The following is a 17427-nucleotide window of genomic DNA, read 5'->3' as shown; positions in this document are numbered from 1 at the left end:
AAAGTAAGGGGTACCGTAGGTAATTTTCCTAATTACCAGGGCCTGTACCACTCTGATCGTGTCCTCTTCTTTCAACCCGTGTTTTTTGCTTGTTACTCGCCTGATTAAATGGGTTAACTGGGTGAGAGTGTTTTGTAGTTTCTGGAGAGTGGCAGCCCGTACCCCACCTTTTTGAAACGACAGACCCAATACTCGGAGTGTATCGACCTTTGGGATGGTAGCGCTATGAAGCGTAACTTCTGGGTCGGGGGTCTCGGCGGGGGGTCTACCTCTTGTTCGCTTCTTTAGTATGAGAATTTCCGATTTTTCCGGTGCAATAGAGAGCTTACATCTTTTCAGATGGGTTTCCGTACCGTTAACGGCTTCCTGCAGAGCGTCCTGTTGTATGCCTGCTGGACCTTTGGTAGTCCAAAAGGTCTGGTCGTAGGAGTAGATGGCATGCCTGAGACCTGGGATGGCATTTAGCTGGTCAGGTAGCTGCATCGTTGATAAATTGAATAGTGATAGCGAGATGACGGAGCCATGTGGGGTGCCCTTTGCGGTGACGTAGAATTAGGGGGAACCAAAAAATTGGCCTAATAACGTTATCGCGTTAAAAAATACCAACATACGAAGGAACCTATACAACAGTAAAGGGCGATTATCGGAAGTTGATTGACTGATTGATTGTAGCGTTTCATGAGCCGACGCAACGAAGGCGATGAGGTAGGGCGTAGTGGAATGCTCCAGATTAATTTTGACCACCTGGGGATCTTTAACGTGCTCCGAAATCTTGTACACACGGCTTTTTTGCTTTTCGCCTCCATCAGAAAAGCAGCCGTCGTGGTTACGAATCGAACCCGTGGCCTCGTGCACCCTATCAGAAGTGTTTTTTGAAAAGTTTTTAGCGGAAAGAGTTCATATGAAGTGTTGCAGAGTCACTTTAAAGAGGCCCTAATTAGGTCACAATTTCAAGCTCGCTATCGCTAGGTAAGCGCTCTTTGCTTGCCTTATTTATATGTGAAGTTTTACCACCATTCAACAGAGCTTTCGCGTAGCTTCTTTGCTTCTGACGTAGCCTCAACGGCGCAGCTGGCGCTGACGACTACTCCATCTATTGGCGAACTCCATCAAACATTGCAGGCAATCAGTGCTGCAGCCAATCTGCAGCTATCAGCCAATAAGATTGCGACACTCCGGCATGGCTGATCTTTGTAAAGGCGAATGTCGATCACCGCCATCCGTCACACGAGCTTAGCTGAGTTTGTTGGTATAGCCTGTCGTTTACAAGGTATGAATAACGCTGACAAGCACATAGATTCTTCCGCAGGCAGAACCGCTAGGCACGTGACCGCGGCAACCATCTGCCTTATCGTGGATATGGACTGCACACGAGTCGGCCCGCACTGCACAACATCAGATCTGAACTATTGCTTAAAATCAGGTTACATTCACAGGAAAGGGGATAGCATATCGGTAAAAGAGCGTGCTTGCGACAGTCGATGGCACGGCATCATAAAGCGGTGACCGAATAACTGTGGTGATGCTAAGTATTTTTTGTAAAAACTGACCTGCTATCGCTAGCGCGGCCTACGCGAAAACCAGTGCCACGCAGCCATTATTAGGCGGAGCATGCGCGCCGGCTGCTGAAAATAAAAACCTGGAAGAACTACTGAGCTGGGCCAATGGCTGCGTGTACCTTGGAGTGCAAGCGCCCTGACAAGTGCCTGTAAGTTGTTGTTCTCGAGGTTATCAGCCCACAGCACCCACAGAGATTTGAGTTGCGATGAAAGGGTTAACGCTCCAAGCCTTATACCCTTCGCCACCCTATTGAGAGCCCCTTAAAGGGACCCTGCAACACCTCCGATAGACGCTTTCACTCTCTCCTTTCCATCTGGATGCAATGTGAAAGCTGTAGTTGTCGCCGGTGTGAGCAACTTGTCGCAGTAGACACGCCTTCCCTTCCTGATTTGCTGTTGTGGCTTTCTACCTAAAGTGGCTACGAAATACGTTGATCGCTGGAACAAAAGAAAAGCCGGCCAATAAACGATGCAAAGCTGCAATGCTGTAATTCCAGCGGTTTAAGAAAGCCAACACCTGGGAAGAGAGAAAAATCTTTTGACCAAGTTTCTAAGTTATTTTTTGGGCAGAGAGCAGCAAGTTATAGCTGAGGTGCCTTGCGCCTCCTTAATATAGGTACTAGTTGTTTTGGCTAACTATGTTCTGCAAGCATTTATCAGTTCTAAAAAAGTTCAGGTACGTGCTGCAGGATCTCGTGATCATCAAACTTTGCAGACCAGTTTTGAACTGCTTCCAGCCACCTGGGGCGATATTCCAGAAGGCCCGAATTCTGCCTACCCCCGAGTTTCCAGCTGCTTTGGTTATGAAAGTAGAGATAGTGGAGCATTAAATACACTTCCAGCAAAACCTCCGGAATCGTGCGCGGCACGCCTGGCATATTCAGCGCGCTGCATTGGGGCCGCTTTAGTTGATACAGTACGGCTTGTGCTATCTTCCGCATGCAGCGCCATCTGAAATCGATCTGCAATACTCATTCCCTGCTATGAACTAGATAACCCCACTGATACTTTAAAATCCCCAGCCTGGCTTTTGGCCATGCTGTGCGCGCATAGAGTTTCTTACAATTAACACTAGACCCGAATCTGGCGCTAGCGTCTATGCGGCTCAGACCATTACATCATGCGCTTGACTTAGTTTCAGCGTTGGCTTGGTTTGAAACGTTTTAGTAACCACAAATTTAAACCAAGTGCCACAAAAACGTGAAGAACAGTGTGCAATTATTTAGGTGGAAATTAAAACAGGCTGTTTTAAAACTGGGGAAAAAGTAAGTACAGCATTTGTTGCCGAAACGGTTGTACCTGCTATTCTGCAGGCCAAGGTGGCAGTTACCAACGAAGTTAATATTTTTGGAGAAACTCATTAGAGATGCCTAAATATTTTACCATTATTTCTAAGGACAAGTTGCTCGAAGAGTTTGGAATGTTTTTGAAGCGTGCCTAAGAAAACTTCGCGTTCGTGATGAACCGGTGCATTGACCGTCAGCTACGTTTAACAAAACTTGCTGCTGAGCGACTTGGTTTATACTTGAAGAAAAGAGAAAACCTGGCGTTACACAGTCGGCCACGATGACAAGAAAGGACGAATACAGGCGCCCGTACCTTTTGTATTTTGTCTTCGTCGAAGAACGTTTTGTTTCTTTTTTTGTAGGCTAAAAGTTTCGGGGCGGCATATTACCCGCTCAGTGACACGTCCTTCGACTGCGGCATCACTAACGTCAGGTACGATCACGCACTGTCTGCTGTTTCACCCAACATAGCTACCACAGAACAGGGAGTGTTTCGCCTTCCTCGTTGTTTGTAGACGTGTTAATGCCTAGTGAAGAAAGGAAATCCCAAAAACCGCTTAAGAATACAATGGTCATGCCAAGCCCAAGCAAAAAGATGTGGTCTTTCCATAAACCCCGACGCCGACATGGATTCCCAGGCGCAGCTTTCTCTCTAGTACACTTACTGAGAAACTCTATGCCTGCGCGGGTTTGCGTTTTTCTCGGAGATCTGTTTTTCCACTGAATTATATTTGCTACGCAGCTTGAGGCTAGTCCCAGTGCAGCTTTGCGCAAGCACAAACCATCAAAGGGGTCCACTGTAGCGAACAGAACGTGCCCTGCACCCAACCATCAAATATGGCTCTTGTTTACGGCTTTTTTGAGTGTGCATGGCGGGTGCTTATCAGAAATCATCCCAATTCAGCGTTTTAATGGCGTGTTTGGGCATTGGCGACTGCGTTTTAGACGTTGAAGTTGTGTCATTTCTCATCGACTGTGTTTTCACGGTGCATGAAGGAGGCACCCGTGGTAAAATCCTGTCGTGGTGGCCTCTCCTAACGGCTCGTGGAATAGTGAACTCCGGTTCGGACCAGAAAACTCTGTGACTGTGGTACCATTGGCTGACGGTGGCCTGGGAACTTCATTTTTTCTTAATGCTAAGTTTTATCCCTGCTAGCGGGCATCAAATGACGACTTGTGGCTACGAGGCCATGCCCTCATAAAGTGGGCGTCATGGGTGGGTGTGGCTTGGGTTGTTATGCCACCCCAGGAATGGGCTAGGAGTGGTTGACTGACATTAGAACTCGGAGGAGGAGGCCGAGTTCATCTCGGGACTTCCGTGATGGCCGCTGCTGCGGGGTGGTTTGGTTTTAAATTCGCCATAGCAGGCCTATTTCTAACCCGACGGGTCTTTTAAACCAAGGAGGAATTTATAGCTCATTTTTAGCTCTAGAAAAGTCCTCTGCATTGGTTCTGCAGCCGGCTGGCGATAGACCTTCGTTTGCGACGACGTAGGAGCGAATTTCGCTCCATGACCGTCGAGGAGCAAGTGTAGTGTGCGCTGTGGTTTTACGGGACAGGCCGGTTCTAGAGAAGCACTGGTGGCCACCGCCCTATCAACCACCACCAGTCGACCGTCAACCGGTGTGTGTGCCTTACGATCAGTGGAGACGTGTCTCGTGGACCTCGCCTTTCTTTTAGGCGGTTTGTCGGACATGGCATCTGCAGGGTCCTACCGCGCGTTTATCCTTCTGCAGCGGGAGCGTGCGCTTCACTTATCGTCTGCTCGCAAAACAGTTTCAAACGAAGCGTTGCATGAATGTGCGTCTTGTTTTTCATCACCGCGGCAGACAGACTCGCTAGAGGGGTTGCGTGACGCGCATGTCTTGTGAAAAGGTTAGTGGTGGGACAGCTTGCACGTAGTACTTATACTGTGAAGGAGGCAGTCAACGCACCGATAGCCGGGTGAGGTGGTTTATTTGCAGGGGTGAAGCCGACAGGAAAGCAGGTCCGAGCGTTTGGATAACCCAGCTCGTTTCTCCGCATGCACCTTATGGGGTTTTTCTTTTCCTGACATGTCTTTGACGCATACCCCCGCGTAGGGATTGGACATAATCCTACCTTCCTCTTACACATGGTTGATGCTGGTGCGGCGCATACCCCGATAGCTTGATGGCCTGTTGCATCGGTTGATTCTCTCGCTCCAATACAATCAACGGCGCATGTCTATTGTCAGAAAGCGATCCTTACACATTTCCACGGGTTTTGTTTGGCGTCACCGTCGTATGGCAGGAAGCAGAGCATGGAAAGCGCGTGAATTCGGGCAGAGCTAAGATTTAAAGCAACCACGTGATGCCAGATGGAGGGTAATCAGGAGTGGAAAGGGCGCGAAAAAAGAGAGGGTAATGAGGGGATAGAACTCCATGAAAAAAAAAAACGACTGTGGGGAGCTTCCTCGAACGAAAGCGGTGAAGTGCAAAATAAAATAAAGCAAACAAATCTGAAAAGTTGTTGTTCTTGTTGCAGCCTGCAGGCCTCGTTTGAATAAGAAAAGAAAAGCGACTGTTTTGTGTGGTGAAAAATGGAAACCGTTTCTGTCTGCCCATGTTGTCACTTTAATTATAGTAAACTGCACTTGTCTCTCGTATGTCGTTACATTGGGGGATGTGCAAGCTATTTGGAGGTCATCAACATAGACAGAATACATAATCGACCTTGGAACTATTTTGGATATGGAGTTCATTTTTATGACAAACAGTTTCGTACTAAGAATACAGCTCTGAGGAACCCCATTCTCCTGTGCAAAATTTTACGACAGGGTTGAGCCCAGGCGAACTTGAAATGAACGATTTGTAAGGAAGTCCTTCAGGCAATTCCGCATTCTTCTATAGATGGCAAATTCTATAAAATATCGCATTATTCCAAACCTCCATGTAGTGTCATAAGCCTTCCCAAAATAAAAAAGACAACAAGACAGTGTGGGTTATGTATAAATGCTTCTCGTATGGCATTTTCTAGGCGGACAAGATGGTCAGTTGTTGAGAACACCTTTTTAAAACCGCACTGGTGAATGTCAACAAAAAAAAGTTCGTCTGATTTTAGGACAAAATCTAACCTGGTATTCACGACAAGTTCAAAATAGTTGGCTAGACAGCTCGTGAGGGCTATTGGTCTATAACTACTAGGGGAGGTTGGTGGCTTTCTGGGTTTTAGTACGGCTGCAATAAATGTTTTCTCCAGGCATCGGCCATCCTTCCCAATGCCCAAATTTTGTTAAATAACTTTAGAAGTGCTTCTACAGAAGGACCCGAACGATGTGCGAGCATTTTATAATGAATATCATCTGGCCCGGGTGAAGTCTGCTTACCCGCCGATAGAGCTCTCTTGAATTCTTTGAGCGTTATTAAACTATTATAAGGTTTGTTTGTACCACCGTGTGTTGGAAGTTTTTGTTTCTCAACAAAAGCAACGAAGTATTTTAAAATGCTTCTGTGTAATGCAGGAACTCGAAACGTTGGAGAAACGTTCGCCCAGTATATCCGCCTGCTGTTGCAGGGTACTTTGTACACCAGGTGCTGTTAGAAGAGGAACTGTAAAAGAGGAGTAGGTGTCATTCATTTTCCGAACTTGCTCCCACAATTTTTTATGTGGCCGAGCGGTTTATAGACGAGACATAAATTTTCCTTGAAGCTTTCTCGGCCCTCCGCCGAATGTATCGGGCTTTAGCTCGCTTCCTCTTAAACTCTAATAATTGTTCTTGCGTTGGATACCTTCGCAAGACTCCCCATGCTTTGTTTTGCTGCTTTTTTGCTTCCTTACACTCTTGTGTCCACAATAGTTTGTTGTTTTTCCTCACCATTCCCGAGGACTACGGAGTAGCTAAGCGTGCAGTTTTAGGAATGCAAGATGTAAACCTTTAATTCAATTCATGGGTGCTCAGAGTGTCTGCAAAAACTTGGTCTAAATTTGCTTCGGAAGTAAAAAGTCCCCAGTCGGCAAACTGAAGTTTCCAACTGCGTGGTTCGTTCGAATAATGGTTGGTTATGATGTTACGCTATTGGTACAGGTAGATGGTCGCTTCCTTGTGGGTTTTAATGACATCCTACGTGAAATTTCTAAAAAACAGTCAGTGGAACAAAAGACAAATCTATGCAGCTCATTTTCCCTGACCTTGCAGAGCAGTAGGTAGGTTGCCAGTGTTTGAAAGACATACATTATTGGATAGAATAAAATCCTCTAAAATCTGACCCTTTGCGCCAGTTTCTTCACTCCCCCAAAAAGTAAAGTGGGCGTTAAAATCGCCAACTATTAAAAACGGGTCTGGTGGATGGTTTACCAAATCTTTAAGGTACTGCAGTGTTACTCGTAGGTGTGGTTGAATCCACACACAGCACATTGTGATTGTTTTAAATGCAAGCAGGGTGAGAGCCACTGCTTTTATCCTAGTTCCACGTTTGTCTTCCTGAGCTGCTACGCCATTTCGGACAATTATTGCCAGTCTGCCAGAGAGCCTACTCACCTGTTCTCGGTCACAGCGGAAGACCTGGTAACCTTTCAGTATATTCTTGCGTTTAGGACCTCGGTTTCTTTTCTGAACACAAATGGCCACAGGTGAGTGTGTGGCGAAGATGTCTTTGATGTCATTTAAAATATTTCACAGTCCTGTGCAATTCCAATGGACAATGAATGACATGTCGGTTTTTTTATGGACTGAGAACTACGTTTTTGGTCCTGCGATTCGGAGCTTCTTTCCCTTTGTGTTGTCTAGGGAGTTCCGCCCCCCTTCCGACGTAGAGGGCGCAGAACCACTTTCAGTTGTGTGCATCGTCTCTTCAGAGACCTTGGGGGGTCGTGCAGGGCGCACGTGTGTTGAACACATTGATCTCACCGTGTGGGGTGGGGCCTTGGAGACTGCCGAACCACGGGTCTGTGCAGCCCGTTTTGTAGGTGGTGGCGCAGCGTTAGCTGCTTCCACCGGGGGCGCGGGGGGCCTTGCTGGAACCTCACTCTGTGTGGCCTCAGCAGGATGCCGAAGACCGCTGTGATGCTGTGCCCTGTTGCACCACAACGGAGTAGGATCGCGTAGGCGCCAGTGAGAGTTGCCTCCTCACCTCGTGACATGTTAGGTTCTCGGTCACTTTGAGTGTGATTATTTCTTTTTCTTTTTTAATGCTGGGCAAGCATGGGAGTATGCTGCGTGGTTGCCCTTGCAGTTCACACAGAAATGTTGTTCAGATTCGCAGCTGTCGGCAAGGTATTCGTTGGAGGCATATTTGGCGCATGTCTCTTGGCCCCGGCAGCTCAGAGAGCCATGGCAATAGCGTTGGCATTTGTAGCATCGGCGTGGGTTTGGTATGTAGGGTTCATGTTTTATGTTTGTGTAAGCCAGCTCTACAGCTTCTGGAAACATGCTCGATGCGAAGGAGAGGACGATGGGCTTAGTCTCAATTTCTTTGTTCTACCGTTTGATTTTCATTCTGTAGACATTTGTTACATTTTGTTCTTTCAGCCCTTCTAGAAGCCCACCCTCGAAGAAGTAATTTAGGTCGTCATCTGAGATGACTCTGCGGACTGTATTTAGTCATCGGTGCACGCGGCAAGTTACACAGGTCTCTCCAAAAGACGTTAGCTGTGGCAGTTTATCGCACTAACGTTTCTAGAGTACTTCTAGGAGGAGGTCTCTGTTGGCTAGCTTCTTAATGTTGTAGCCTTCACCAATGGTGGCTGTTAGCGTTTTTGCAACTACAAATGGTGAGAGATGTCGGCCGGTTTTGTCGGGGTCGTTACTGTGGACCACATGGAAGCGTGGAAAGTTGACATTTTTTGTGAAAATATTTATGGTTACATCGGCGCCCCCTCTTTCACGAGGGGGATCGGTTGATCGAGAAAAGAAGCCATAAAAATCTGTTCGGCCATGGTGCCAGCCGCCAACCATCGAGCCCAACAAGGGAACGGCACAGAAACTTACGACATGTCTTTCCACGCCAGCTGTACATCACGACTATAACCAAATATGTCTGAAATGAGGGTCGTTCGCCACACAAGGTTAACCCTAGGCGTCAGGAAAAACGGAAGCTGAGAAGCAATGAGATGACAGGAGAGTTGTTAGAAAGAAGACAGGACAGTGAAAGATGATAGGGAGGACTAGAAGAGGCGATCGCGGATTCCGTCCGAGCGGGTCAGACCGGAGGAGCCGTCAACAAGAAGCGGAGGTCAAAGTGGTGTGTTGCCTTCACCAAGGGGCCTTAAAGTTCTGAGCACTGGACGTCGGCTCAACCACCAGGATCCTCTTTTCCCCGGACACGGCGCTGCCACGCACGGCTACACGTGTGTGCTCGGGGTACGGGATGTCGCACAGTATACACAAACATCTGCTTTAAAAGATGCTCTTTGCGGGGGAACCTCTGTTCCAGCTGAGTAACACGTCATTAAGCTTGCAAACAAGTTATTGAGTTATAGGTGGAGACTTTAATTTGCCCGATGTAGAATGGCAGTCCGCCATTCCGATAGTGCGAAATACTGCGCTCCCCCGTCTTGTTTTGTAAGCGTTTGCAAAATTATATGTTTACTTAATATCCCGCCATTTTGTTTGATGGGCCTACACCTTGTTAACCCTGCTAAGGTGCTTGTGGCCTGAATATGAATTTTTTTCTTGTTCTATTTCTTTTTTGACGTACTGTTTTTTAACATTACAGCCGTAATTCCACTGCTTTGATGCATAATTAATGTTTAGGAAAACGCAATCTGTTTCGTTTGTATGACAAGAGTATTTGTTCATTTGTGTTCCCCTTTTGATTCTCCTCCCCCCTACACTAATGCCCGTGACGGCGATGTAGGTATCCGTATATATAAATAAATAAAAATAAAATATTGTGACCCACGAGGAGCGCCCACAGGCCTCAGCCGAAGGAAGCGGTAGGCCTATGCCAGGGCAGCATTGAGCCGCAGCTAATTATCGACAAATCGCTAATTTGGCAAGCGGACACTGACCACATATGTCGACCGCTATGAAAATTGAGGTCGATGGCGAAGGAAGTTCGCCGGATCCGGTCACTACAGCACAGTTGTGGAAAGCCACAGGCGAGAAGTTCAAGCAAAACCGCGTCGGGAAGCCAAGCCTACCACCCAGAAGCCACGCAAGCCAAGATGGCGGCGAAGTTGACGTTGACGTCTGAAACAAGCGTGGCGATGAACTCGGTGGCGCCACCGGCAAGCGCCTATATCATAGGAAGAAGAGAGCAAACAAAGGAGAGCTGCTCAAGAGTGCGATATTTCAAGACCTCCCGTGAGAAGACATGAAGATTGTAAAGCGGTCACGCGGCGGCATCCAAGTCAGCAATGTAGCCCAGGTCGAAATCAGATAAGTCATTACTGCAGCGGCGCAAGTCGAAGCAATTCCAGGAAGGGAGCACATTATTTGCTCAAACCATCAGCAGAACATATTCATCGTGAGTGCATTGCAGAGGGAGCACGCCGACAAGTACGCCGTGGTAGAACGCAACGACATTCCACTTACGACTCCACACCCCACGGAACAGTTAAAAGACTGATACGGGGCATCCCGCTAGAGGACACCGCCCAGTTATTTCTAGACCTAGTGGTGCACAAACACAATCTGACGGCGTTGCAGGCGAACCGCATTAGCAAGACCAGGACCCTGGTGATCGCATTTGAGGGTGCCAAGTTTCCGAACGACATGCGTTACGGGAACCTGCGGTAGAATGCTCCCTGCCACACAAGCAAATCGACGTCTGCTACCAGTGCGACCATGTCGTACACCGAATGGACGTGTTACCAAGCCACAAAATCTCATCTGCCGTGGGTGCGGCATCGGCAAGCCGGACGAAGAGCACGCGTGCGTGCCAAAGTGTGGTCCGTGCAGTGGCATCTCACCACCGACCAGATCTGTAAAGCAAGATCGTACGTGTTGTGGCGCCGGCGCTGGGAGCGGCGACGAGCCAACGGCGACAGCCACCAAAAGGAAAGAGGCCCCGAAGGGCGACCCCAACACAGCACCTCTTCTCGGAGCCGTTCGAGAGCGCCGGCCCACAAGGGTGGCACCAAACCGCCGACGATCGAGATCCCGTTCCCGGGGCGGCCCGAACTGGGCCACCCTGGGGATTGAAGACGATGGAGAAAGGAAGCAGCTGAGGCTCGGTCTGAAGACGCCGGTGGTCCTGTTCGAGGTCCCGGACAAGATCGAGAGATGATGCCGACTCCAACCGACGAGGTATACTGGCCGATAAAAAGGTTGGCTGGACCGGCAGGTCTTTCCTCGCTTTAGGGTACCACACAGAGTTCGCATCCCTCAACCCTGCCCCAGCTCCCCCCTCAAACCAAAACGCCGCAACATTTCTAGCCGAGAGAGCGGCAACCATCCGCATTGGAGAGGAATGGTCACAGCCTGTGGAGCTCGGAGACAGGGGTACCCCACAGGTGTCGGTCCTGCGCCTCTGCTCGTCAACCTGGTCCTCCTGCCCCTGTCCGAACTGGCCAATCAGATCGAAGGCGTGTACCACGCGTTCTATGCCGACGATATAACGGTTTGAACGAACCGCGCAGGTTCCGATGCCTGGGTGGAAGACCTCCGTCAAAGAGCGGCAACAACCATCCCCGAGTATGCCAAGACCTGCGGCCTGAGCTGTGCTCCGCAGAAATTTGAGCTGCTCATGGTACATACCGGAAGACCAAGGAAAGAGCCGCTGCCGAACCTAGTTATCACCATCGACCACACGGAGGTGAAGCCAACGCAGCAGATCCGGATACTGGATCTGCTGTAGCGGAGTGACGGCAAGGCGCACGCGGCAGTTAACCAAATCAAGACCAGAACACAACAGATCCTGAGAATGATCCGGAAAGTCACCAACCGGAATCTAGACATCAAAGATGAAGACGCACTCCCCCTGGTGCAGGCTTTCATTGCGTCACGCGTAGCGTAATACCACACCGTACCTCAAGCTTACGAAGGTGAACCGCGAGATGCTGACCGCGACGATAAGGAAAGCAGTCAAGCTCGCCATGGACATCCCAATATACTCGTCCACACAGAAGCTGCGGGACATGGGTGCCCACTGCGGGGCGGAAGAGCTAATGGAAGCTTTCCCATTCACCCAGAGAAAGATTCTTAGCCGGTGAGGGCATGGCAGGGCTGTGCTACGTAAATAGGACTGCAAATTGAACAGCAATCGACAATGGAGACGCTGCTCACGACGTGGACAGACGTTATGAGGACCAAGCCCCTCCCCCGGAACATGCAGCCGGGGCGGAACGACGAGAGACGCTCTGCGCGGGCCATGGCACTGGCTGGACAGCTGAAAAAGGACCACGAGGTTCTCTACGGGTGCGCCTGGCTCCCCAAACACGGCACCAGAGCAATGGTGGTTGTCGCAACCGTTGATAAGCTGGTCACCGGCGTGTCAATCCTGATGATGAATCCAGCCGAAGCATACGCGGCCGTGCCCCTCGCACCAGCAAAACGGGAGTGAGGACCGTGCAACAATTATCGCCAAACGCAAATCACCGTGACGGGCGTCAGGCTCATGTGGGTCCCGGATCAATCGTAGGTGGAAGGCAACTCACTCGCCGACCTCTATGCCCGCAAACTGGCAATACGGGCCGAGGACAAGCCAAAGTTACCGAACCCTGTGACGAGTTACAAATACATCTTCCAAATGTGCAGAAGCGGCAGATGTAGGCTTCCCGGTCAGGTTCCGCAACTTAGCCGAAGGCAGCAAGCGGAATCGCTACGTTCGCAAGCGGGATCGCTTGCGGATCCACTGATCTTGCACAAAATGTTCCTAGCAGAGCAGGACACTTCATGCCCGCTTTACAAACAATTCGACGCCACTATAGCACACATTCTTGCCGAGTGCACTAAGCTCAAGAACACTCCACTATTCCCAACCCCACTCTACAGACCCCAACCCACTAGAGTGATGGGAGCCCGTGTACAGCCCCGACCTACCGACCCAGCTCGCGCTGGCGGTTAGGGGCCAGGAGCTGCTGGACAAATATGGGACGTAGAAGAAGGCTCCACCCCGTCTGGTGCCTGAGTGTACTAACTTTTTCTAATGGCTCAATAAAAGTTGATTCTCTCTACATACGGTTCTTTGAGCTGTCTGAATTTCAGACAGGGTGCTGGCACGTCTAACGATTTTTAATATTTCACCAGTAGCTGCTATGTGCGCTCACGCGTTTCAGTCTAAATATATTGAATTTTATAAACTCGTCAATTGCCAGTTTGCATTCCTTGTGTCAGGAATTACGCAAGAACGCCGAATGGTTTCCATATCTCGTTTCAAGGAGTAGGCATGTGCGAAAACTGCGTGCGCTCTTTGATCGCGCGGATGATGCCGGCTGGACACGAAGAAAAAATGTTGTATTCCTTATATGGTCGTCGGTGTTGTGATAATTTGTGCGTTGACCAGAAGGAAGAAGTTGCCGGCGAAAATACCACCCATTTATTTAACTGCCCTGTGGAAGCCGTGTTCTTTAATAAGAGTTTAAGGTGTGTGCAGAGTTTAATGAAGGAGTTGCGGTGATTCACACACAGCTGCAACTGTGGCACCACCTTGGGCATTAGTTTCTTCTAAAACACACCTTCCAGATGATTTTACGCAAGCAATTTCACGGGCTCAATTGATTTCCTATTATGTGATCATTGTGTTGCCGTATGGCGCGGGAAACCTGCCTAGGACCATCCTGTAATCTATTGGGATACTTTTAGTGCTTCTTGTGTACTCCAAGCGTGCTAAGGCAAATTGTTTTGGGAACTATGTGTTGCGCTAAAAATTCTATTCACCGTTACTTCTCTGGAAAACTAGAAACCACGGCGGTGCGCAACCACGATTTCAGAAAAAAAACGCTGGCACACTTATAAGTGGAAAAGCTCGTCCTGTGGCGTGATAGAAACAATAACGCCATCTACTTACAACTGTCACCCCATACCAAAGAATTGGGAAGAGCAACCTAAACTATGTTTGACAGTTAGTGTATAGCAGTTACCAAACAGAACAATTCGCGCGTGTCGCTTTCAAGGCGTTACACCGCGCATCAAGTCAGACCTCATCCCCTTCATTTGTCAGGCTTTTTAAATAAGGTGAGTTGCAGGTTCCTGTAGCTTTGAGAGCAGAGTCGATTACCACTTCCAGTTTTTAGAGTTGCAAATGTGCGCTTACTGTACCTTACGTCGGGTCCTCCACGACGTCAATTTTCGTTTGTCAGCTGTCGTACCGGTTGTAGAATAGAAACATTTGAAAACGCTGAGCCATTTTTAGTCTCTTCAAGATTCGGAGCGGAGGCCGTAAGAGCCACTCGGTTACATACACGGTGCAACCATTCATTAGGAACAGGTTGCGACGAAAATTACGGCGATAGCTCAGCGGTTCTAGTAGTGCAGTGATGTGGAAGCTTGAGTGTCCACTTGCAGAAGGTACAAGGGTCTTCTTAGTATCATGAGCCTATTCCTTTTGTGTGTTTTTCTTCCTTCAGGTACAAGGCAACACCACGCACACGCATTCGCATCCACTATCAGAGATGAGATTCAGAGGGGACTTACATCAATGCTGCCGCAATGCCAAATAAGTAATCATCATCCTGGTGTGATCTATCACGCGGCAGGCCACAACCGGTGCATTTCATCAAGCTTCCAACTAGAGGCCCTTGAATGGCGTTTATCGCGCGAAGCCTGCTGGCACGTGCACTCCCCTTTCCACGACACTCATAAAGGGTAAACGCCAGACAAGCGCAAGAGCACGATGGGGAAAACACTGACCAATAGGATTTACGTAAATTACTGTATTCTAACATGGTTATAGTAAAGTATGTTTGTACACTGATTCGTAACAATGAGACTGCTTGTAACTATGAATTTCCGAATTTTGACCCACAACTACCATTTGGCTATGGGTCCAAGCACTATGGGCTAATATTATGTACCCATGCCTTAAATAAAACCAATTATCGATTCATTGATTGATTGATTTATCCCTTGAAGAATGCAATGTGCTCGTACCTCAAAGGAAAAGGAAAGGGAAAGAAAAATCCCAGCAGGAAAAAATGAAATGGGGGCGTACGAGCAGCCGTTCATCTTTTGTATGGTGTGGACACCGGGTTTTCGCATTTTGCACATTTAACAAGTGCTTTTTCACTAAAAAAGTTCTGTTGCCTTAGTGGTTAGCCGGGCACTTACTAAGAGTGATGGCGCATGCTACCCGAACTAGAACAGCAACTTCGGGGCCAAGCATCGGGCTTCCTGCCGCAATTACGCTATTGCTTTTCTACTCATGCAAGACCTTATGCTTTCGGGAAGCTGCAGTTTTTTTTCAGTTGAGCACCTTGTATTAGCGTTAAAAATCACCGGCGGTCACCGTGTTGCAAAGAGTACCAGCCACCCCGAGTTGCCTCATAGAATATCACACTTTCCAGTGCACGTTGTGAATCTTCCAGCGAGGAAGCAGCACTCTCTGGCCGTAAAGTTTGACGATCTTTCTTCCACATAGCGGGAGGGAGGTTGCAGGGACGACTCTACCTCAAACATTCTGGTTTGACGTAGAGGTTTTGCAATGTTTTGCAAGGGCGCTCGGCATTCAGCAAAGCTCTAGGAATGCGTGTTAGACTTGAATGGGTGGCATAGTTTGCCACCTATATTCTACACGTTTCTTAAAACCATCATACTTCTTGCACCATCAAGGATTGCGAGAATGTCGTAGTTATAATAAATCTTTCACAATCAGTACTCCTAACGTTTTGCCTTTCGGCGAAATACCGCGAAAGCAATAACCCTCGAAGATTTCTATGGATGTAAATAAAAGTAACAACAAAAAGCCTAGGCGCACTGTAAGAGCGGAAATAATGAACTTAGGTTTGAATAGTGACACTAAATATGATAGTCGCCTTTGGGCTACTAAAATGCGCAATTTTTGATCCCTATCTGTCTGTCTGTCTGTCTGACTGTCTGTCCATCTGCTTGTCTGTCTGTCTGTCTGTCGGTGTGCCTAAATTTATCCTGCTGTCTAAATATAAAATGTATAATGAACGAGAAGTTTATATGGCCGAAATGTCCCCGAGCACTAAATATAAAAAAAAATTAGATATTTGACAACAATATTCAGCAGTTACAAAATTGTGATATTCATGGAGAACATGAATACGCAAGTGGTATTTCGAGTGTTTTTTATTTAAAAATGAATGTGTGCTTGATTTTTGTAAACCAAATGAAAAATACGTGCTGGAAACGTATTTTAAACACCTATTTAAAACGAACAGTTGCGTTTTCTAGCCGCCTCATGCAGTTAACCGAAGCGATTCCCCTGAACTTCCCAAGCGTTGTTGGGCGTTACAAGGGCGGAGATCCAGGCCGGGGATTCGGTTGCACCTACTTCACCGTTAGGTCCCCAGGGCCACCTATGCACGCGAATGCATGTGGTGAGTTCCACAGCCACGGTAGACACTCAGCTCGGTAACCGCCCGTGGAAGGACATGCCACCAACCCCCCCCCCCCCCCCCTCCTTCCGCCAATGCCGTATTGTACAAGGCCGGGGGAAATCGGCCAGATCGACAAGGGTCAAAGGACCCTCGAGCTCTCTTGGCGTCAATGAATCGTTAAAGGGCCCTCACTCGACGTGGAATGCATATACCCATCAATGAAGACGACGGGTGCCTGGCTGTACGCGAATTCGAACCTGGTTTCTCCCGCATACGTGGCGAGTGTTCTACGTCTAAGCCATCGCTAAGGTTCTCATGATGGCCAGCACAGACATAAAACACGGCGCAGGGAGGAAGGGGATGAAACAACCACAGTTTTTTGTCTGCTGTAACCATCATGACTTTCTTCCCAATGCCGATTTTTCTACCCTGCTGCGGTTTCTCATAAAGATTGATACTACCGCAACTGTCTCAAAGATTGCTACTACGCTCTACAAACGGCACATTGAGCGTTTAATAAACCGCTTCGAATGTTGTTGCTTACCTTGAAAGAATCGACTACGTCACGTGGTAGCCCGAGATTCTGTTCAGATGAAACGTAAGGAACGGTTACTGAAAATCCGTAAAAGCTCACCAGAAAGACGACTGCAAGCAAACCCATGTTTAAACTACGTCGTCTCACACAGTACTAAGGCGGCTCTTACCCGGTGATTGCTTTCCCGGTTGCATACTACATTTATCTGTTTGGAGGTAAATCTAACTGCCTGTCACAAAGTAATTGGGTTCAAACCTGTGCACATGTTGCCGCCTTGTGCGCTGCAGCAATTGGTTCCATGCTGCACTCTGAACAGATGATGCGAAATGGAAAAAGGAATGATTGTGACGGGAGAGTGCAAAATCCGGAGTTTTTTTCTGCGGAACAATCACGTTTTCCTTGTCTGTTTCTTGCTACATTTGTTTATTGTGTGACTAACAGCTCATCTGTTTGATTGCTGGCTATAGTGAATTGATTTATTCAAAAAAATTTTAGACATCTCTGAAGAACAGCGCACAAGATTGGAGACATGTGTATGGGAATCGTATATTCTTTGAGAATATATTACGAATGAGCGTCAAAAAGAGAATAGTGTGGGAAACAAGCATAAGAATTATGATCAACGAATATGTCAATATTATAA

At 48.1% G+C, this 17427-nt stretch overlaps 1 protein-coding gene across 1 annotated transcript in view; it reads right to left on the bottom strand.

Moving 5' to 3' along the window:
• LOC144167408 (uncharacterized) overlaps positions 1-16952 on the bottom strand; it is a 36454-nt gene extending 19502 nt beyond the window's left edge. The window contains exon 1 of the mRNA XM_077696679.1: positions 16794-16952. Within this exon, the coding sequence (XP_077552805.1) occupies positions 16794-16910 (117 nt within the window). The 5' untranslated portion in view covers positions 16911-16952. The remainder of the gene's footprint in view (positions 1-16793) is intronic.
• Between the last annotated feature and the right edge of the window lie 475 nt (positions 16953-17427).

This window comes from Haemaphysalis longicornis, unplaced genomic scaffold (genome assembly GCF_048455015.1).
Source record: "Haemaphysalis longicornis isolate Haplotype H1 unplaced genomic scaffold, Haemaphysalis longicornis Haplotype H1 scaffold_2, whole genome shotgun sequence".
Lineage (NCBI taxonomy): Eukaryota > Metazoa > Arthropoda > Arachnida > Ixodida > Ixodidae > Haemaphysalis > Haemaphysalis longicornis.
The sequence above is the reverse complement of the archived record's forward strand: the minus strand, read 5'-3'. Positions and strand labels throughout refer to the sequence as shown.